The 21,975-nt window shown below is 50.7% G+C and overlaps 1 protein-coding gene across 5 annotated transcripts in view; it reads right to left on the bottom strand.

The window, feature by feature from the left end:
* The window catches only part of Arfgap3 (ADP ribosylation factor GTPase activating protein 3), a 47,905-nt gene extending 34,075 nt beyond the window's left edge, over window positions 1–13,830 (bottom strand). For all 5 annotated transcript variants that reach the window (XM_055626897.1, XM_055626899.1, XM_055626898.1 and 2 more), the window contains exons 1-2: window positions 13,669–13,830; window positions 6,384–6,502 (exon numbers count right to left, since the gene is read on the bottom strand). In XM_055626897.1, the coding sequence (XP_055482872.1) occupies window positions 6,384–6,502; window positions 13,669–13,737 (188 nt within the window). In that variant the 5' untranslated portion in view covers window positions 13,738–13,830. The remainder of the gene's footprint in view (window positions 1–6,383; window positions 6,503–13,668) is intronic.
* Window positions 13,831–21,975: the final 8,145 nt, after the last annotated feature.

Here is a 21,975-nt window from a genome sequence, read left to right as displayed (position 1 = left end):
AGCTCAGGGTGGGGGGCACTGTGGCTGCCACGCAGGTGCTTTACCTGAATGTGTGTCTGTGCACCTTCAGAGGCCAGAAGAGGGAGTCTGATCCTCCAGAGCTACACACAGTTGTGAGACTCCACACGGGTGCTGGGAACCACACCTGGGTCCTCTAGAAGACGGGCAAGTGTTCTTAACCACAGGGCCATCTCTCCATCCCCTTCTCTGTCCCTTTGCAATTTATTTTTATTTATGTATGTCTGTGTCACATATATGCCTGTGGATCCCCTGGAGATGGGGTCACTGGTGCTTGAGCCACCTGACGTAACGTGGGTGCTGGGAACTGAACCTGGGTCTTCTGCAAGAGGAGCAAGCGCTCTTAATGGCTCAGCCATCTCTCCAGCTCCTTTAAGCAGGGCTCTTAAACTGAGCAGACAGGAATTCCCTTGGAACCCTGGACTTCCCACGACAAAAGATGCCACTGGTGGAGAACTCAGCACGCCCCGGCAGGAGCCCAGGGCAGCACCCACTCCCCCAGGAAGAGTGGCCGCCCTGCTGCTCCTATGAAAGCTGAGCGCTGAGAAAAAAGTGCTCTTGCTAACCAACGAGGTAACAAGAGGGTGGCCTGTGAGGTAAGGAGGCAGTGGCCTCCTCGCTTCACTAATGGCTACTGAACACAGCTACTGAAGACAGTAAGTAGCAGACTTCAGAATCTGCGCTGAAATGGCTGTCCCTAAGCTAACCGAGACTTCCCATGATCAGTGTGTCAGAGGGAAGGAGACATGACGATGGCTGCAAGGTGGGCACGAGGAGTGCTGTGGTAGGCCATTTGCTCCCAGCATGCTTCCTTCAAGGCCGACTGTCCGCTTCCATGCTGGTGTCATGCCAAGGCTCTTCCCCTGAGTCCCTTGAGCAGGCATCTGGCTGAGGCTGAGCTGGTCGTGAGCTGACTCTGAGCAGAGCTGTGCACAGCTCTGCCCTAGGTGCTGGGCGGGCTCAGAGCAGTCCCAGCCATGGCTGAGCGCTGGGCCCCAAGCATCATGCTGCTGTGTCTACGCACATACTCCTAACTTGAATCGCTGGCTGCCTACCAAGGACAGTTCTGCAATTACTTTGTCCTTTGTAAAAATCGCTATCTTGATATTCAACCTAAAAACATGGGCTCCGCTTGGTTAGACATACCAACCATGACACACTGTTCACGGTGATCAGGAGCGAGAGCTATGGCTGTGCATGTGTTTGGCTGGCGGCCAAAGAAGAAAGGGACCCAGATCAGGAGATTCCATGCCTCACTTGCATAATTGGGGGCTGCTTAGGCTTTTTCCCAGCGAGCCTTTGTATTTTTCTTTTTCTATTTTTTTAAATTTTTATATTAATTAGTTTATTCACTTTGTATCCCAGCTGTAGCCCCCTCCCTTGTTCCCTCCCAATCCCATCCTCCCTCCCGCATCTCCTCCCATGCCCCTCTCCAAGTCCACTGATAGGGGAGGTCCTCCTCCCCTTCCATCTGACCCTAGCCTAGCAGGTCTTTTGAGCTGGGTCTTTTGAGGTTGCTTTGGGTTTGGGACTTTGTGTGACTCCCTCTGCCTCCCCGGGACTGGGATTTCTTTTATGTGCCACCATGCCAGGCTTGTTTGTCTGCTTGTTTGATTTTGAGACAGGGTCTCTTTATGTAGTCCTGACTGGCCTGGACTTCACTATGTAGCCTTGAACTCAGTAGTGACTGTCCCGGCTAACACATGCCCTTGGCCTAGGCAAGCTGTGCACGGCCTAGGCAACTGCCCTTTGGCTCAGTGCTTTTCAGTTGTTATTTTTTGATTCATCCATAACTGTGTGACTCACCCATTTATGACTTTTAAAAGGTACCCGTTTGAACCCCCACAGGCCTAACAGCAGAACCAGCTCTCCAGGCTCCGGACCAGACCTCCTATCTGGTTTCCTGGAACTCTGTGTATGTGGACATATGCCTTAGAGGTGAACAAGAGGACATGGCAGAAGATAAGGAGGGGACCTGGAAAGGAGAACAGGACAGACCAGCACCAAGCAGCGGGAGGGGCGGCTGTGGGGCACCTCATGTCCGGCCTTCCTCTGCTCTGGACTGGGTGTGGCACCGTGTATAAACGGCTAAAGAGCAGTCTGGGGAAAACATTCTCAAAAGTGAAGCTGGAAGCCGAGCGGAGGTGGGGTGGTGCTGGTGGCTCACATCTACAATCCTCGTGCCTCAGGAAGCTGAGGAAGGGAGCCCAAGGCCAGCCTGTGCCATAGATTGAGTATAAGGCCACGTATAAGAGCCAGTCTCCAAATAACAGTAGGGCAAGGCTGGGGGTCTGGCTTCGTGCCTAGACCACAGCACCGCCCACATACATCTCCTCAGCTCTGTTCCTCGGGCCCTTGCGCGCGCGCGCGCGCACACACACACACACACACACACACACACACACACACACACCACACACTAGTACACAGTTAGTTATTACCACAAACAAAAGTTAGCTCAAGCTGGGCGTGGTGCTGCACACCTTTAATCCTTGCACTAGGAGAAAGAGGCAGGCAGATCTCTGTGAGTTCGAGGCCAGCCTGGTCTACATAAGAGTTCCAGGACAGCCAGGGCTACATAGTGAGACCCTAGCTAAGAAACAAAAAGAAAACTCAAAAGGGTTAAAGACATAAGAATAAGACTTAAAACTATAAAACTCTGGGAAAAGAACAGGAGAAGACCTCATGGCCGTGGCTTTGGTGCTCCTTCCTTGAGAAGGATCCGAAAGGCACGCACTAACTACATCAGGAAACTTTCCAACAGGTGTGTCAAAACACAAAGTAGGGAAACATCCATCAGATGGGTGGAGATATTTTCAAATTGTATCTGTTACAGGAGATCCAATATACAGCAAACAACTCAATCCAAACCAGACAAGAACTTAAAGAGAAAGTCTTTAAAGAAAAAACACAGATGGTCCACAGCACATGAGAAAACACTGAGCACCAACCACTGGGAAACTCACAGAAATAATAGGAGAAACCACCTCATACCCAATAGCTGGTACTGAAAAAAGAGAGAGAAAAGAGAAGAGGGAGAAGCCAAACGTGGTGGTGCATGCCTGTAATCCCAGCACTCAGGGAGGCAGAGGCAGGAGGATCTCTGTGAGTGTGAGGCCAACCTGATCTACAAAGTGAGTCTAGGGCAGCCAGGGCTATATGGAGAAACCTTGTCTCAAAAAAAACCAAAGAGTGATAGGGAGAGGGAGATAGAGACAGAGAGAGAAAGAGAGAAAGGAGGAAGAGGAGGAAAGGAGAAAGAGAAGGAGAGGGAAGGGAAGAAGAGAGGGCTGGCTAGTGGGCTGGCTCAGCAGCAGAATGCCTGTGTAGCATGCATGAGGCCCCTGGCCTCTCTAGCACTACAAGAAAAAAAAAAAGCAGGCATAGGAGGGTGAGGGTCAGGAAGAGGGAGGAGCAGGAGAGGAAGAAAGAGGAAAAGAAGAGGAGAAAGAAAAAGAGAAAAAGAAGGGGGAAAAGAGGAAGAGAAAAAGAGAAGGAGAAAGAAAGAGAAGAGAAAGAGGGAGAAAAAAAGTAGAGGAAACAAGGAGGAAGAATAAGAGCAGGAAGAGAAGGAGGAGGAGGAAGAGAAGGGTAAGAGAGGGAAGATAAAGAAGAGGAAGATGAGGAAGAGAAAAAAGGCAGAAGAGAAAGACGAGGAAGAAGGAAAAGAGGAAGAAAAGGAGGCAGAGAAAAAGAGGAGGTGAAGGAAGAAGAGGAGGACATGCGCAGACATAAATCCTAATGCACTGTTGGAGGGAAGGTAAAATGACACAGGCATTCTGTAAAAGGAAGGGCTTCCTCACAATAATGACCACCTGTGCCATCAATAGCACTTCCGGGACGGGCCCAAAAAGGACAGGAGGGTTCTCAAAGTGACGCATGCACACCCATGCTTACGGCAGCTTTATCTCGACAGCTACGATGTGGGAGCAACTCAAGTGTCTGTTCGTGGTTGGACAGATGAGCAAATCGGTGTTAACAGATCATTGGGATCTTATTCGGCCTCAGCAAAGGAAGTGGACACTGACTGTGACAACTGGATGCTCAGAGTGAGCTAAATAAACTGAGCCAGTGCAAAATGACAGGCATCTATCTACCCTGCCATGAGGTGAATGTTGGAGTCAGTGCCCCTCAGGCTGACGCAGTCAAGCCCTAGGTCCCAGCTGGGAGGTTGCAGCACCTGAGGAGGTGGAGCCTTGTTGGAGGGTGTCCCTCAGGGTGGCTTGTGAGTTCTTAGAACCTGGCCCCACTTCCTGATCTCTCTCTGCTTCCTGACTGGCAGGCTGGCCTCACTTTCTGCTGTGATGATTTCCCACCATTACGGACTTTCTCCCTTTGGGACCCAGAGCCAAAAAGTAACTCCTTAAGTTGCTTTTGGATATGGTGTTTTATCACTGGAAACTAGAACAGGAAGGTATTAAGACAGGCAAATCATAAGCGGGGGGATGGTGGTGCACACCTTTAATCCTGGCACTCAGGAAGCAGAGGCAGGTGGATCCCTGTGAGTTTGAGGCCAGCCTGGTCTACAGAGCGAGTTCTAGGACAGCCAGGGCTACCAAAATAATAATAATAACAATAGTAATAATGAGACAAGCATACAACAACACATGCCAAACATTCTGGAGCCAGAATCTCAGACAAAAGTAGACGACTGATATTTTGAGGCAAGGAATATGCAAAGCAACTTCTTTTTCTTAGTAATTAACTATGCAGTTACACAGCTATGGTTAGCCCACCAGGCCATTATAAACTTTTTTAAAAAAATCCCCAGGCAGGGCTGCAGAGATGGCTTGGTGGTTAGGGGTGCTTACTGCTCTTGCTGAGAAACTGGGCTTGGTTCCTACAACCCACGTGACTGACAACACCTGTAACTTCAGCTCCCTCTTCTGGCCTCCATAGGCAAACACATGCATGTTCTCTCTCTCTCTCTCTCTCTCTCTCTCTCTCTCTCTCTCTCTCTCACACACACACACACACACACACACACACGTATTTTTCCCGTCTAGGGGCAAATGCTCCTTTATGGTAAGTTAAAACAACAACAAGAAAAATTGCTCCCACAGTGCATTCACTCCCAGAAAAGGAGCCGAGAAACAGGCAGCTGCTGGAGGGGGAGGCAGCAGCAGAAGCCGAGTCCACGGGATGACCTGCAAGAGGTGCCCTGACAAGGCAGGCAGCTGGCGCAGACCTTCATGGGCCTCCAGTCTGACTACAGTCCTTTTCCTATGTATCATTTCACTTCACCTCAGGGGCCCTTCCCCTCCCCCCTCAGGGCTGCACCCTTCTCGGGAGCCCACAGAGCCCCAGGGCGTCACAAGTGGGAGGACACTTACTCACCGCAGTGGCAGTGTAGCCCAAGCCCTTGGTAAAGGGGGAAGAAAGGCTTTCTTATCATAAACATCTGACATCACCAGCTCAGAGCCAGCCAAATCCGTCCACTCAGGCTTTGTCCTGCTGGCGTCAGTGGGAACCGGAGCTGGAGGATTACCCCGGAGGCCACACCTGACATGAGGAGGACTCCCACCCTTCAGTGAAGTCTCCACCTTGTGTGGTGTGTCCAGGGAACCCCTTTTCTCTAGGGCGTGCTCTGTACTTCTCTTGGACGGCACTGAAGGGGAAGGCATCTGACTTCGCCTTCAACATCAGAGCTTTCCTCCTCCACAAGAGCTCTACCCCCAACTCATGACTAGCTCTCATTTTACTGGTACCAAGTCAATATAATCAAAAAGGGAGGATATCCATGTCCATGGTTACTTTTTTCTTTTTAACTATTTACACTTTATCTGTATGCTCATTTGTCTGCACAAACATCTGCACACAGAGGAGGGAGTCGGATCCAGTTACAGATGGTTGTGAGCAGCTCTGTGTGGGCTGGGAATTGAACCCAGGACCTCTGGAAGAGCAGCGTCTGTGGCTCCTCTGATGGCATTGCTGTCAACTTGACTGGATTCAGAATCACATGGGAAATGCAGCCCTGAGCGCACCTGCAGAGAGTTCCCGGGCAGGTTTAACTGAGGTTAGACCTACACTGAATGTGGGCTGAACCGTCCCACCTGGGATCCTGGACTGAATAAAAAGGGGAAATTAAGCTGAGCTGTGGTGGTGCATGCCCCTAATCCTAACGCTCAGGGAGGCAGAGGCAGGCGGACCTCTGTGAGTTCGAAGCCAGCCTGGTCTAAAGCGTGAGTCTAGGACAGCCAAGGCTCCAAAACCAAAGCCAAAACAACAAATGGAAAAACTGAACTGAGCAGCAGCCTCCATCTCCGCTCCCTGACTCTGCAATGGGAGCAGTCCCTCACTCCTGCGGCTGCAGCGGCACCCTGGAACAGGTGCGGCATCCAGCCAGGGAGAGAGAGCTCACTCACCGAATGAAACTCAAGTGAACGCCGAGTGACCGGTGTGAGCCGGAGCAGTCAATGCAAAGAAACACGCCATAGGTGATGCTTGCCCAGCTGGGGTTTTTGGCACCACAGTCAAAACACACCTGAAAGGAAAACAAAACACAAACGCTTGTTATACGTGGTGGTCAGCGACTAATTGACATCGGCAGGTGAGTCATCCCAGAGGTCAGAGGGCAAGGCTGACGAAGGTGGCGCAGCTGTCACCCTGTAAGCCTTCGCTGTTCCAGAGCGTGTCACCCAGAGCCCGGGGAAACTCTCAGGCCACCAAGTGCTGGCCTTGCAAGCATGAAGACCTGTGGGTCCATCACTAGAGCCCACCAGGGAGGGCTCGGGGCGGGGGGCCAGGGGGAATGACAGCTGGCAGTTGGTGGCGCGTGGCTAGGGATGCAGAGACAGGCAGATCACCTGCTTGCCAAGTTCCGAGCCAGTAAGAGAACCTGACTCCAAGAAACAAGATGGACGGCATCTGAGGAATGACAGCTGAGGATGTCTTCTGGCCTACACACACGCACACACACACACACACACACAGAGTACACATGTGCCTATCCACTGGCAAGGAGCTACATAAAAAGGAAGAGAAAGGGTGTCACCTAGGATTTCAAAATCTCAAACTTCTTTTATAATAAGTGATTATAACTACATTAATTAAATATAGTGAGGAGAATATACATCCACCTCAAACACAGCTCACCTTTGAACACTCAGTGGGGACCCTTAGCATGTAAGCGCATGCTGGTGAGGACCGTGGCCCTTGAGGGATAGCCTGTCCCAAACTATCACAGTACGGACAGTGGCTGTATCCCACGTGGCAGCCTCCTGGGTGTGAGTCTCCTGTGTCTGTCAGATGCCCAGTCACCCCTCACCTCCTAATATTCACGCCCTCACTTTACCAAGGTGCCTCATAGAACGAGGTGGGAGAGGTGACCTGCCAGTTTTGAGGTGAGATGAAGACACCATGGCCTCCTTGTCACCGAGTCACTGCCTCTGGGGGAAACCAGCTACAGTTTCTCAGGGCGCTCAGACTGCCCTGGGGAGAGGCTCACGTGGGTGGCCAGGAGCTGGGTGAGGCCCCAGCCGAGCTGCCTGTGGAGGGCGGAGGCCTGCCCACACCACCAGATGCAGCGACTGAGGGCCCACAGCACTCAGATGACGGCCGATGTGCAGGCCCGACACAGCTGCCCAGCTGATCACTCCCCGCTCCGGACCTCAGAACCCACGTAGGCGAACACGCCCACGGAAGGAAGATGCTCGTTTGGGAGTTACTCCAATGCTCCTCTCTGAGGCACGGCACATCTCCCTCTGCTTTTCCAGGTCACTTTGAGAACTATTGGACACATGGCTCAGGACAACAGAACGTGCCCTCCTCTCTGTGGGCACCGAAAGCTCCCACCGGGATGGGCCTTTCCGGTCACCTGCCGGCCCTATTAGCACAGGTGCTCCGGTGCTGGCTGAACAGCTCTGGGTGTTCAGCTCCCACGGACCTTGATCAGGTAGTCCTTCCTCATTAGCGCTCAGTAAACCTTTGTTAGTCAAGCAAACAGCACACCAGCTTCTGGCCAGCTCAAAAACTGCCAGCAGACCCTCCGATGATGAGAGAAAACACCCTTCATAACACAGGCACAGAGGAACTAAAGGTACCCAGTGCTGGGCCACCGAGAGGGCTCGTTGGGTAAAGGTGATTGCTGCCAAGCTTGATGGCCTGAGTTCAGTTCCCAGATTTTACATGGCGGGAGTAAAAAATGAATCCCCTAAGCTGTCCTCTGACCTACACTAGGAGGCCGTGGAATGCAGACCATGGTGTTCACATGACCCCCCCCCCACACAAAATAAATACATAGTGCCTTTGACGAAATTTAATATTTACAGTTAATTCAAATCAGAGTAGCGATTACACAGTTTCCACAACAGGAAAACTGCCATTTAATTTTTCTTAGAACCCCGCTCACGTTAGATACATTTGATAAAGTGAAAACGACCCTCAGGAAAGAGCTGCTTCTGGCCTTGGGGAAACAAGACAAGAGAAACCACGAGCTGCTGAAAGCCGTCACCACGCTGGCCTCCTCTGATCTGCGGTGCGACGATGGGTGTGGGGTGACAGCGGGCACGGAGGGCAGCCGTCCAGTGACTCACTGTGGTGTTCTCTGACTGCCGGCTACGTGTCAGACACTGTCAGAGCCAAGAGGCAAAGGACCCCACCGACCCCAGCAATGCACACTTACACCGGGTCTCTGCCAGGAACACCCTGGCCTAGGAGGCACTCGCTGTGTGGGGAGAGATGGGCACAGACATTAAACAGTGCTGGGGCGATGGCGTTTCTCTGGGGGGCCACCGGGTGCGCCCACGGTTTAGGGGGTGAGACAGCTCATCACCTGATCAGATGGCTTTAGGTGAGCATGTAAGATGAGGTTTCCTACGCCCTGGGAGGAGAGGTGGCAGCCAGGGCAGGCAAGCTGAGCAGCAAGCCTGAGTGGTGGCAAAACTGGCTACGGCAGGACAGGACTGGACAGCACGAAACGGGGTCTTGCTGTGCCTTGATGGGTCATCCTAACCAAAAGTAGGGGTGAGGTTTTCTAAGGAGAACTCAGTTTGCAGGGAGGTGAAAAAGAAACAGCCTTCAGCTGACCGGGTTTGGCCAGATGATAAGAATTTTCTTACAGAAATGGTGACAGCTAACGCTGTACCTTCGCAGAAACCTGTAGGAAGGGGGTCATCACCTCAGCAGCCCCTCTGACCCCGATGCCAGGGTAATCCCCTGCCGCCTTGGTGGCCTTTGTGGCAGATTGAATGTTCTGCACTTCCAGGTCAATGCTCTTGATGCTTTTCAAAGGAGGGCATAACCTCTCCATTTTCTGCATTTCACAAATTAAGAGCCGATGGGGCTGGAGAGACGGCTCAGCAGTTAAGAGCACTGTCTGCTCTTCCAGAGATCCTGAGTTCAAGTCCCAGCAACCACATGGGGGCTCACAACCATCTATACTGGGATCTGATGCCCTCTTCTGGCCTGCAGGTGTACATGCAGATAGAGTACTCATATATGTAAAATAAATAAATCTTAAAAAAAATTAATAGCCAGCCTTCGCCATCATTTTAGAGGGAATAAGGACTCAGTCAGGCATCACAGCTGGGAAGCAGGAACCGGAAAAGGAATGGTGGGGCATGCCTCGGAAGTGGAGGCAATGGGATCAGAAGGTCAAGATGGTTACACAGAGAACTTCAGGCCAGCCTGGGATACCTAAAACTTCATCTCTAAACACATCAAAATCCAAACGCTGGGAACTGGACGCTAAGTGATTCGTGTCCTTGGAACACGCCATTTCACCATCTCCACACCCTCAAGTCCTTCCTCTACTTTAAAGATTTTACTTATTTTATTTGCGTGTGTTTTCTCTATGTATATCTGTGCACCACATATCTGTGTGCCTATGTCCAGTCCACAGATGCGGGAAGAGGGATAAGCTCCCCTGGGGCTGGAGTTATGGACAGTTGTGAGCAACCAGGTGGGTGCCAGGAACCAAACCCAGGTCCTCTGTCGGAGCAATAGTGCTCTTAACCGCTGGCCAATCTTTCCAGCCTCCCTCAGCTACTTTTTAAAATATTTATTTTAATTTTGTGTGCGTGTGCTCGTGTGTGTGTGCACATGTATGCATACATACAGCTGCCCACAGAGGCCAGAGGCATCGAAGTCCCTGCGGCTGGAGTTATGAGCGCTTGTGAGCCACCCAGGATGGGTGCGGGGAACCTCACTCAGGTCCTCCGCAAGAGCAGCATGCGCCTGCTCTCCCTGCTGATCCGACTCTCCAGCCCCGCCTCTTCCACTTTCTGTCCCCGACAGCAGGCTCCCTGGAGCCAGGTCTCCGCCTTTGGGGTAGTGTCCTCAATGCTTTACCCAGCACTGAAGCACTGAGGGTGCTGAGCCCCGAGGAGCAACCCAGCACAGAAGACAGCCTGAGAGCTGAGGCCTTTCATCCAGGCAGGTTGTCATCATCTCTAAGGGAATCTGGACACTGGATTCCAAGAAAAGTTCATCCAGCTGCTTTCCTTTTGCCTTTTCTGACTTAACTATTTTGGGGACTCCAATTTTTACAACCTCCCTCCTTTTTCGGACAAGGTCTCCTGTACACTTGTTCTGCAGTTGTAGATGACTTTGAACTCCTGATTGTCCGGCCTCTCCCTCCAGGTGTGGGAATTAAAAGTATGATTCGTATCAGGCCTGAAGCCCCATTAAAGCAAAGTTTACTCAGAGGGCATGCCCTTCCAGCCTAAGCATTAAAAAAAAAAAAAAAAAAAAATGTTGTTAAGCTAGGCATGATGACTGGATGGATTGAAGCCATCCTCATTTCTAATTTTGTCATTCCGAAAGCTGTGGTAGGGGATTGCAAAATTCCAGGCCAGCCTGGTGTATATTGTGAGTTCAAAGCTAACCTGGGCTACACAGATAGAGCCTATCTTTAAAAAAAAAGAGCTGAAGATATAGCTTAATAATAAAGTGCCTGTCCAGAATACACAAGGTCCCAGGTTCAAACCCCAGTAGCACACCAAAAGGGTGGGGGCCTATTGCTGCCCAGTCCTTCTAGGCTTTAAAATTAGTTTTCATCAGCAGGGCATGGTGGCACACGCCATTAATTTAGTGATTTGCCAAGCAGTGGTCCTTTAGTCCCAGCACTCGGGATGCAGAGGCAGGTGGATCTCTGTGAGTTCAAGACCAGCCTGGTCTACAGAGTGAGTTCCAGGACAGCTGGGGCTACACAGAGAAGCCCTTTCTTTCTGAAAAAACAAAAACAAAAAACAAAAAACAAAACCAAAAAAAACCAAACCAACCAACCGAAAAAAACCAAACTAGCTTTCACCATTGTTCAGGTCATGGCTTCAAGCCATCCAACCAGCAATGTTTTCTAGCCAAGACCACAGAGGAGAACCAAGTGCCGGGAGACATAAGGTGAGGCTCCCGGAATCCTGCTTCCGAAATCGTATTACACAATATAGAGTTTCCACAGGTGTGCTCTTCAGAATAAAGCGGAAACTGGCTTCGTCCATGCAGACTCGTGTCCAACCAGGCTTTTCTTGGATCTTCTGATCTGACCTTTATAATAATCCTTCCAGCTAGATCCAGTTCACATCACATCCACATTTCCAGTCGATAAAAATAAAGTGCTAAGTGAACAAGGGATCTGCTTAAGGGTAGTAAAGCACACACTCGTGTGTGTGTGTGTGTGTGTGTGTGTGTGTGTGTGTGTGTGTGTGTGTACATTTTGAGGCAGGTCTCACTTTCTAATACAGACCAACCAAAAACCCACTAGTAGCTCAAGCTGGCCTTTAACTACTGGAAATCCAACTGCCTAAGTCTCCCGAACGCTGGGATTATAGGTATGGACCCCCAGGCCCACCTGGACAATAACTAAATTTTTAAAGAGATAGTCTAATACAGCCCAGGCTGGCCTTGAACTTGCTATGTAGCTGAGGCTACCCTTGAACTCCTGATCTTCCTGCTTTCACCTCCCAAGTGCTAGGATTACAGCATATGCTACCATGCCCAACTAAATCTTAACATGAAAACAAGGCCACGTGGGTTCCTTAAAAGTGTCTCTTGGTATCAATGACATTTTTTATTTAAAAGGAAGACCGTCCCTTTTTGTTGTGGCTTCTTGCCTTTTATTTTCTTATCTAGCAGTGCCTTTTTGATGAATTCAGAGAATACATACTGGCGTGGCTCGCAGAGAAAGTAGTAGCATATGTTTTTCCAGCTGCAGATCTAATCTTTTGTGGTAAGAACCAAGTCCTGGCTATGCACGGACCAATCTAAATTTGAAAAGAAAATAGCAAAGCACCAGACACCGGACAGTGCCTGGAAGCCGTCTCCTCTTTCTTTCACCCACCAGACACGATCACCCCCAATTAACCATTTCCTTCATTACAAGGCTATACAAACTTATGGCTCCCTTCCACCATCAAGGCTTAAAATGCCCGACTTCTGTAAAGTGCTGGAACTTTCTATGCCATCCATTCAGGACTCGTGGCTGTGCCCGTTAACAGATGTTTCCTCGGAGGTGAAGGTGGAGACCGGACTGAACTCCAAGGGGGGGTGGGGACATGGCAAGAGTCCACAGTGACACGGCAGCCCTTTGTCCTCGACAGGTTCCACCCTAGACCGTGATCCTAGGGAAGCCGTCGCCTTAACCCTGTGTCTCATAACAACACTGCCAGCCACATGCTAAAAGTCATGAGGTACAGTGGGGGTGGGGTGAAGACACTTAGGGGAAAAGAAAATTGGAGGGGCAGACCCCAACCTCCAGAGGATAAACCTTGGCAGGTTTCCTCAGGAACACAGGAAGCTGGCAGCCAGGGCAGAAAACCTTAGCTTTACTGGACTGGGAAACAGGCTGCCACCGAAGGACAGTGGGGACCAGGCTCCAACAGGTCCCCAACCCTGAAGAACACACAAGACAAGGTCCATGGTGGGAGAAGAGTCCTTCTTTCCCAGCACTGCTTAGGGTTCTGACCCCTAGACACGAGACCGTGGGTCTAGGTGGCTGTGTATTCACCCTTAGCTCACAGGCCAGACGGAAGGAAGCTGTGCCTCTCCAGCCTTCTCAAGAGCCCGACCACCCAATGTACTGACACACTTCCACTCCCTGCTCCCTCCACCCCAGCATGCCTGTGCTTCTGGGTCACGGTGCTCTGGTCTCCAGACCTAGGCACTCCCAAATGCTATGAACCAGCCCTCTGATCATGGGCACTCTGGCCTCTGATCATGGGCACTCACAGAGAGTCATATCCTAGACCTTTCTCTGCCCCCAGATGCACCGGTCTCCGGTCCCAGATGTCCCAGTCCTCTACCTACCCCAGATGCTCTGGCCTCCAGTGCCAGCCACCCCAACTGTCCATGCCCCAGAACTCTCTGTGACCCCAGGAGCTCTGCCCTCTGATGTTGGGCACCCCAGATGTTCATGCCCCGATCTTCTCTGTTCCCTGAAGTGCTCTGCCCTTTGGTGGGGACAACCTCCAGATGCCCGTGTCCCAAGTCCTCCCTCCGCCCCTGGGCCTCTGGCGAGGCGCTCGCAGGACCCCGTGCTCCGTCGCTAAACCCCTGGTGTGCACCCCTCTTCTGTCCCTTGCTGGCAAAGGTTGGGGAGCGGCGGCTGCCGGGCCCACAGTGCGACGTGTCACAGGCCGGGCGGCTCCTCCCACGGCCGCGGCCACAGCAGGGTCCAGTGGGCCGCGGGGTCCCTAGCCCGCCTGCGGCCGTTACCTTGTTAGTAGGCACCGAACGCAGGCGCTTGAAGATGGCCAGGATGTCCTGCTTGCTGGGGTCCCCCATGGTCACCTAGAACCGAGGTGCGGCGGTCCCCGACAACCGGGAAGAGACAAGGAGAAGCGGTTGCCGCCTCTCGGAGACCGAGGGGCGGGGCCGAGCGTGACGACAGCCCCGCCCCTGCCGCGCCCAGGCTCCGCCCACAAGCGGGCGCACGCGCGGTTTTCCCTCACTCCGGAGCTCCTGCGGGGCCACAGGCTCCTCCCGGTTCCAACCTCGAAGCCGGGCGCGGCAGGCGCATGCGCGGACGCTCCCCCAGCTCCCCCGCTCCAACCTCCCACCCTTCCTGCCTTCCTTCCTCAGTTCTCAGCGCTAGTTAGGGTGTTGCAGTGTAGAAACCCCGGGCTCTGCATAGGGAGCATCACCGGTACCCACCGGGCTGGCCAGCAGCCCGCTGCTGGCTCTTCCCCTGGCCTTCAGGGTGGCTGGGTCCCATCCTCTTGGGATCTTGGAGAGAAGTACTAGAGGAACTTCTGTTTGCACTCTTTCTCAGCAAAGGCCAAGGCCTGAACGAGTATCTATGCTGGAGACTGCGGTCTTATGTATCCTCTCTCCTCCCTGTGGAGCCCAGGGTGGCCAAACACCCACTGTGCAGTCCCAGGCTGGACTTGAACGAGAGAGCTTCCTGCCTCAGTTTTCTGCGTGCTCGGAGTAGAGGTCTGCACGGTGCCATACCGGTTTGGTAATCTTGTTCTGTTAATGGAGAGTGCTCACCTCTGGGCCGCAAGTTCTGTCAGGATCAGAACTGAGAAGTCTAGAAAGACCAGAAACATGACTGTGTTGGGCGCTTTGGGACTCCACCTAAGCCCTGGATAACATTATAGCTAGAAGATTTGAGCTCAGGGAGCAGGTGCCCCTTTTACGAGGGTCATGGTGGAGCAAACATGGCCTCCGCTGGGGCACAGCAGAAGAAAAACAGGTTCTGGTGTCAAGTGCAGTGCCCTAGCTTCAGTTCCCGCTCAGCTGGCTGCTGCCCAGGCAAGTGGCCTTCGCACTTCCGAGCATTCACCTGTGCGAGGGAGTTGGAGGGCAAATACTGACCAGAGCAGCACCGCAGCTTCGGGGATGTTCTGGGAAGGGCCTTGCTGTGAAGTTGGGAATCCCTACGCAGGTGCCTGTCTGCACACCCTCAGGGAAGGTGGGGCCTCACACAGGCTGTAAAACGGCTGGAATTGACAGGGGACACACACCAAGTTCTCAGCATAAAGATTTGCACCAGAGGGACAAAGGGCAGGGAATAAGAGACAAAGACTAGAGGACTAGGGAGAAGAGGAAAGGACCAAGGGAGAGGGGGAAGGGACTTTTGCCCCAGAGGGACAAAGGACTGCCTCTTCGTAGAGAGGAGATAGCCGTGGCCCATAGACGAATGGAAGTTTATAGAGGGAAAATGGGAAAGTCAACGTTAGCATGATTTGGTTTGATAGGGCGTATTAACTGGGTGAGCCGAAGGGCGGCGAGCTTTCGATTGCCGGGCTTCAGTGCTTTTGATAGCTGGACCTCGGTGGTCAGCCTCAGGAGGAGGAAGCAGCCAAATGAGGGAACGGACCTTGATGGCTAGCTTTAGGAATATAATCTAACGGGTTTTAGCAAGGAGGAGAGGAGAGGGAAGGGCAAGACCTGCCAGTGCCATGTTCGCCACGCCCGAGCCTGCTAGATCCCTTCAGGCTGTGCATTCATCACCCAGAGCTGGACCTTTTCCAAGGTTAGGCAACGTGCAGTCATTTCTTCCACAGATAACCTCACCACCTGAAGGAGCTTCCTCTTCAGTCATTTGTGGGAGGTCATTTGTAGGGTGATTTGTAGGAGATAGGTATGAAGTGAGAAAGGAAAACAGCTGTGCCAGGCCTGGCAGCACAAGCCTTTTAATCTCTGCGTTTGGGAAGTGGAGGCAGGAGGATCAGGAGCTCGAGATCAACTTTGGCTACATAGTAAGTTTGAGGCAGGCCTGTAATACATGAGACCCTTAACTTAAAAAAAAAAAAAAAAAAAAAAAAAGACACCATAGCCAGGTCTGCTGTTTAGACTGGGAGTTAACTGTGAAGGATTCAGGGACGCTCAGGATCAAAAGCTAAGTAAGGCATCAGATCTCTTTCCCAGTTGTAAGCATGGTGCCAATGAAGGGCCTCCATCCAGCTTCCCTGCTCCTCTGTGTTTACCTTTGACACACCCCACCCCTATCTGTAGGCTTTTTAAGAGCTTCGTGGAAAAATGCCCTAAAAGGCACTTCCACGTTCCTTTGACTTGAAAGGGAAAAAGGATCACATTACCTTATGAATATGCTTCACGCCTTATAAATATTTATAAAAAGGCTTCAGATGCTGCCAGTGGAGCCGCCACTGGGCCCATTACACTCACTTCAGCACAACCCTCTGCAATCTGTCCCGAGAGTTTGCTTAGCATAATTTGCTCAATAAACTTCTGCTGAAGTCGTTTCTCTCAGCTGAATTCTTTCTAGATAAGAGCTGAGCAAGAGGGCTGGAGACAGCTTAGTGGCTGAGAGCACTGTCTGCTCTTCAGAGGACGTGCATTCAATTCCCAGCACCTACATGGCAGCTCACAACTGTCGAATTCCAGTTGCAGGGGATCCAGCACTCTTACACAGGCATGCATTCGGGCAAAACACCAGTGCACAGGAAATTATATATATATATATATGGAAAAGTTACTTAAAGAGAACTGAACATGAAGCTCCAGATGGTAAGTTCCATCCAGTCCCAGCCATCCCTGCTGTTGGAGCTGCAGAGATGGATAAGTGTCTGAGAGCTCATACTGCTCTTGCAGAGGTCTGCGGCTCAGTGGCCAGCACCCACATCAAGAGGCTCCAGACTGTAACTCCCTCTGCCTTCAGGGGCTCCAGCACCCTCTTCTGGACTCCTCAGACCCTGCCCTCACTGGTACACAAACACATGCGCGCGCACACAGATACACATGCACACACATAATAGTTTAAACGTTTAAACAATAAAACAGTGTAAGGAACATTACTCCTGATGCAATAAAGAGAAAATACTACATAATCTTCAAGATCATAACTTCCTGAGCCTATTCGAGAGCAGAGGTTGCTAGGTAACCAAGTAAGCTGAATGCAGAGAACTGGGACACAGCTTTTCACCATGGGCAGAACGCTGGAGAGGGAGGTGGCTGCTATAGGAGTTGACCACAAAAGTCAGTTAAAAATTTAATGAGCTATTAAAGGCCAAAAATAGTTAGCATGGCAGTTTGGTTGATTTTTATGAAGGCCCCAAGATGACTCAGTGAATGGTGCTGCAAGAGCTGGATGTCTGTGGGGGAAATAAATGAAAACCCAAGATCAACTCATCGCCTAATAACTGTAAAATAAAACAAAAGCTTGGAGAAGCTGGGTGCGGTGGCGCACGCCTGTAATCCCAGCACTTGGGAGGCAGAGGCAGGCGGATCTCTGAGTTTGAGACCAGTTTGGTTTACAAAGTGAGTTCCAGGACAGCCAGAGCTCTGTTACAAGACACCCTGTCTTGAAACCTCCCACCCCCATTCCCCTGCCCAAAATTTAAGAGCCAGCATAAGCGTGTGTGCCTGTGACTCCAGCTTGCTGGGAGTCTGGGGCAGGAGGATTGCTTCAGTGAAACAGAAATTAAAGACAAGTATGGGAAAGGCCCATCTCAAAAACAAACAAAAATCCACACCCACAAAAAAGGCCTTAACTTTGAGAGGATCATGGATCTAAGTATGGAAATATGTAACTTATAGAGGAGAATATAGGACCCTGGTACCCCATGGGTGTTAAGAGAACAAAAAGATAAATCATAAGGACTTATACCAGAGTACATAATTCTCAAAATTCTCTGGCAAATGAAATTTTTGTTTATGTATATATGCTTATATGTGTTATATAATATATATTATCTGTTTATATGTAAATATATATGATATATTATATATTGTGTATATTAATGTTATATATTAATATGTTATTTATATGTAAACATATATAATATGTATTGTTTGTTGTATATAGCATATATAAATATATATACATGCTTATTTATATGTAAACATATAAACACATATAATATATAAAGGACAAAATATTTGAACAGTTACTTCATCAAAGGACATGTACAGGTGATGGGCCAGTGAGATGGCACTTGCCACCAAGCCGGAGGACCTGAGTCCGTTCCTGGGACCCACACGGTAGAGGAGAACTGACCGCTGCTAGCTGCCCATGTGAACGCTGTGGCATGTACACACGAATTCTCACCCCCCACGTACAATACGTACATAAATCACTAAGGAGATGACTGCATTTTAGTGTTTTGGTAGAAAGGAAAGCACACAGGTACAAATCAACATTAAAACTCATTCAATATCATCAGCGATGGCTCCTCACCCCACCACTCCCACATGGGGAAAGACAGGCAGCTAGCTTCCTCTGGCTGGGTTAGCTGGTCAGCTCAGAGCATGCGAGTCCTCTTTCAGACTGCCATGCTCCCAACAGGGCCTCCCTGAAGCCTGTGTGTACCACAGTGGAAAAACTCCCACCAGGCACAGTTGTCTTTGCTCAGTGTTCCTGTCAGGGCTTTGGGCTCAGGCCGAAATGTGGAATTATGTTAATCTTCTTTCCCTACAAGACACATCACAGCACTCCAGTCAGTTACCAGGACATCCCCACATTACTACCAGAGAATGCCCTCTGTCCTAAAAGGGCCACGCTCCCCTTACTGGAATCCCAGGAAGCCATAGCATAGTTATGACAGTCACCTTTCTGCTGAGCATTATTCAGAGTTTATAGTAATGCTCAATCAGAGCCCTCCCACCAAGACTCCACCTCCCAACTGACACACTTTCCAGGTGGTACAGAGATGTGGAAAGATGTGAATCCTCTTTGTAAGGCTGCTTGAAGTAGGGCTGGAAGGAGGCTTAGTATTTAAGAGCACTGGCTGCTCTTCCAGAGAACCTGGGCTTGGCTCCTAGGACCCATATGGTGGCTCACAACCACCCAGAACTCCAGTTCCAGGGGATCCAATGCTGTCTTCTGATCTTCCGGGACACTAAGCATTTGTGTGGTGTTCATGCTTTGTCCAGCGTCCTGTAAGAGGCATCATTTACACCAAGTTCCCTTGAATGTCTCAGGGTGGACAAGGGACTGGTGTGCTGTGTGAAAAGCACTTCCTTGTAAGGAGCCCCGGTCCTCTCCCAGATTCCACAGCTCTTCCTGCACATGGAGTCCTGGCTGGCTTCAAGCTAAGACCTTGACACTGGGTCCTCAGGGCCCCTGCTTAGGACCACAGAGGAACGAGAAGAACCTGACCTTCCCACAAGGGAAGGCACAGGCGGGGGCTGTGAGCAGGTGATGTGGATTCTCGCAGGTAGCGGGCCAGACCTTTGGCACCAGTGTGCAGGGTGACCCGTCCAGGCCCAGAGAGCCCCCCACTGCTGAGGTGGCCTCAGTGCTGATTCCTGCCTTCCCTCCAATCCACTGGCAGGCCCAGAACGGCCTCATCGCTTCAAGGTAGCCATCAGCCAAGGCCACTGAGAACCTGTTGCCACTAGTGCTGTTAAAAAACGCAAATCAAGTACACATCAGTGAGTCAGGTCCAAACATATTTTTATTCTCAACTTTAAGAAGCCATAGGTGAAAAGCTTTCCATCTTTTTCAACTGTTTCCTGCTGACCTGGGCCCTGAGCCTCTGTGTTTCCCCAGAGGCATGAAAACATCCCTGGCTACTCTCGTGACCTGTAAGTCCCCAACTCTTCCCTGAAGACAGTAGATGGAAGCCTGCAATTATTATTATCAGTTTTGAAATGGGGTTTCTAGAGCTTGGAAGACACAACTTTGTGAACTGTTAAAAACACAATGATCAAACTGAGCAGTGGCGGCGCACACCTTTTACCCCAACCCCCAGGAGGCAGAGGCGGGCAGATATCTGAGCCTGAACCCCAAAACGACAATAACAAAGACCAACAAGGGACCAGTAATAAAGAGACGGCTGCAGGGACGGACAGGGTAGGAAGTTAGCGTAATGTCTCTTCGTTCAGGGTGGAGCTCCAGTCCTGGCCTATATGCTAAGCAAGCACACTACCACTGCACCACATTCCGGTTCCAGCGGGGCTTAGCCGTGTTCTCCCATCTCTGTTAACTTCCTTTGTCCTTCCCATGCAATGTTGGCTTGCTCCTTGCCCTTTGATACAGTACCCGATTCTCTCCTCGGCTCTCCCCTAACTTAACTACTTGGCCCATCTTTTTTCCCCTCACTCTTCCAGCCCAGTGGGGACACCTCTCTGGCCCTGTTCTCCTACATGCTGTCCACATCCCCTCTCCACAAAGTGAAAAGTCGCTTAACCCACACATTCCCACCCACTGTTCTTCCAGCTGTTTGTTGTCTGTGAATTATGTAGTTTGAATCACCGATACTTTTAAAATTGCATTTGGGGGGTGTGTGTGCAATAGAGCGCTTGTGGAGGCCAGAGGTCAACTTTGGGGACTTGTTCTTTCCTCGCACCGTATGGCTTTCAGTGACTTGAAATGAGATCTTCAGGCTTACTGGCAAGGGCTTTTTATCCACCGAAACATCTCTTGGTCATCATTGGTGCTTTAGCCATACATTGCTTTCACCATCAACCCTACCTACTATCTATCACATTCAGAGTTTTTTTTTTTTTTTTTTCTTTCTTTTCTTTTTCTTTTTTTTTTTTTTTTTTTTTTGTGGTACCAGGGTCTGAATGAACCCAGGCCCCTCACACACACACCAAATGCTCTACCACTGAGCTACATCCCCAGCCCAGCCCCCGGCTGAGTAGATTTCCATCAGTCTAGTCCAAAGCCCAGCAACACAGCACTTCAGAGAGCTTCAAACCATCCTCACTTTTCTAAGTGATTCACACAGTGACTTCTTCCTGGCTCTTGTCCCCTTCATCCTCAACCCTCCTTTTCCCCCCATTACTCACCCTGCGCTGCTGCTTTCTCCATGGCCCAGCTAGCCAGCTGCTCTGTGGCCTGAGGCACTCCTTGGCAGGCCTGTTGCGGTCTTCCTGAACGCAGTGGCCAAGTGTGTCTTCCCTTGAGTTAATCCCACAGCCACTGGCGCCTTCCAGAGCGCCTTCTCACAGCCAGCCTGTATTTCCTGCTCTCTTAGATTGCTAATAACTGTCGTCTTCCTTTAGCAGTAGTTTCTTTCTCCAATATTTCTCCCACGGGGTGGAAATGCTAAGACTAAACAGACATGTCATCTGTCAACCGAGATGACAGCTTAAAAGCAGGACTCAGAGAAGATGACCAAGTCTTCTCTTACCTGCCAAGCAACCTAAATGGCACCTCTTGGGTGCCATGAAGGCTGATGGGGAGGGTAGATGGCTCGATTTAAGTTTCCATTTCCCTCCTTTAGAATTGCACCTCTTTGGCCCTCTGCCTGGCTCCACCTCTCTCAGCTGCTGTTGTCTTCTCCCAAAAGGGGCTCTTTCTCAGCTGCGTTGGGCGGTGGTGGCGGCAGCACACCTACCTCTAGTCCCAGCACTCAGGAACAGAGGCAGGCAGATCTCTGAGTTCAAGGCCAGCTTGGTGAGGGAGTTCCAGGACAGCTAGGGCTACAAGGTTAAACCCTGTCTCAAAAAACCAAAAACACTTTCTTATTCAGTTGGTTTTTTTTTTTTTTTCCCATCTGATTTCACGGTTGTTTTACCTGAATAACACCAATATATTTTAGTCCTAACCTTGACCCTGAGTCTCAGACTTTTGATGTTTTCTAAGTTATCTTTATGGTGAAGCCCCGCTTAGACCCTGTCACCTTTATCACTCCGTGTCTGTATTTCTCTGGCCACCTCTCATCTAACGGCATGTCCCCCTCTGCCAATTTTGTTTTGCCCTAAACCTACTTTTAATTCTATCCCTCAAGGGATCTAAACTCCAGATCTCTGTCACCCCTAGGTGACACCCGTCACTGCCCCCCTGACATCCAGCTGTCCTTCACAGCACTTCTGTGGGGTCTGTGGACCGTGACACTAGGGAATCTAGCATGGAACTAGCGCAAGGTGGAGATGTATCCCAACCTCCGAAGTCGCATTCCCTGTTCTGTGCCAGCCCTGGTGCGCACAGTCACGACCCACTTCCTCTGCAATTCCCACAGCAGTCACATGACCTGTCATGGGTAATTCCTCTCCATGTAAATAAAGCAGCGCTAGCATCCCAGCTCCAACCAGAGGTTGGAATCCCTTCCCACTCCAAGGTTCGTAGACCCCTTGGGAGAGCTCTGAGCTAAAAGGCTGGAACAC

This window comes from Psammomys obesus, unplaced genomic scaffold, assembly GCF_907164565.1.
Source record: "Psammomys obesus unplaced genomic scaffold, mPsaObe1.curated_primary_1811, whole genome shotgun sequence".
In the NCBI taxonomy this organism is placed as follows: domain Eukaryota; kingdom Metazoa; phylum Chordata; class Mammalia; order Rodentia; family Muridae; genus Psammomys; species Psammomys obesus.
Note: the sequence above shows the minus strand (reverse complement) of the source record. Positions and strands in the feature narration are given on the sequence as shown.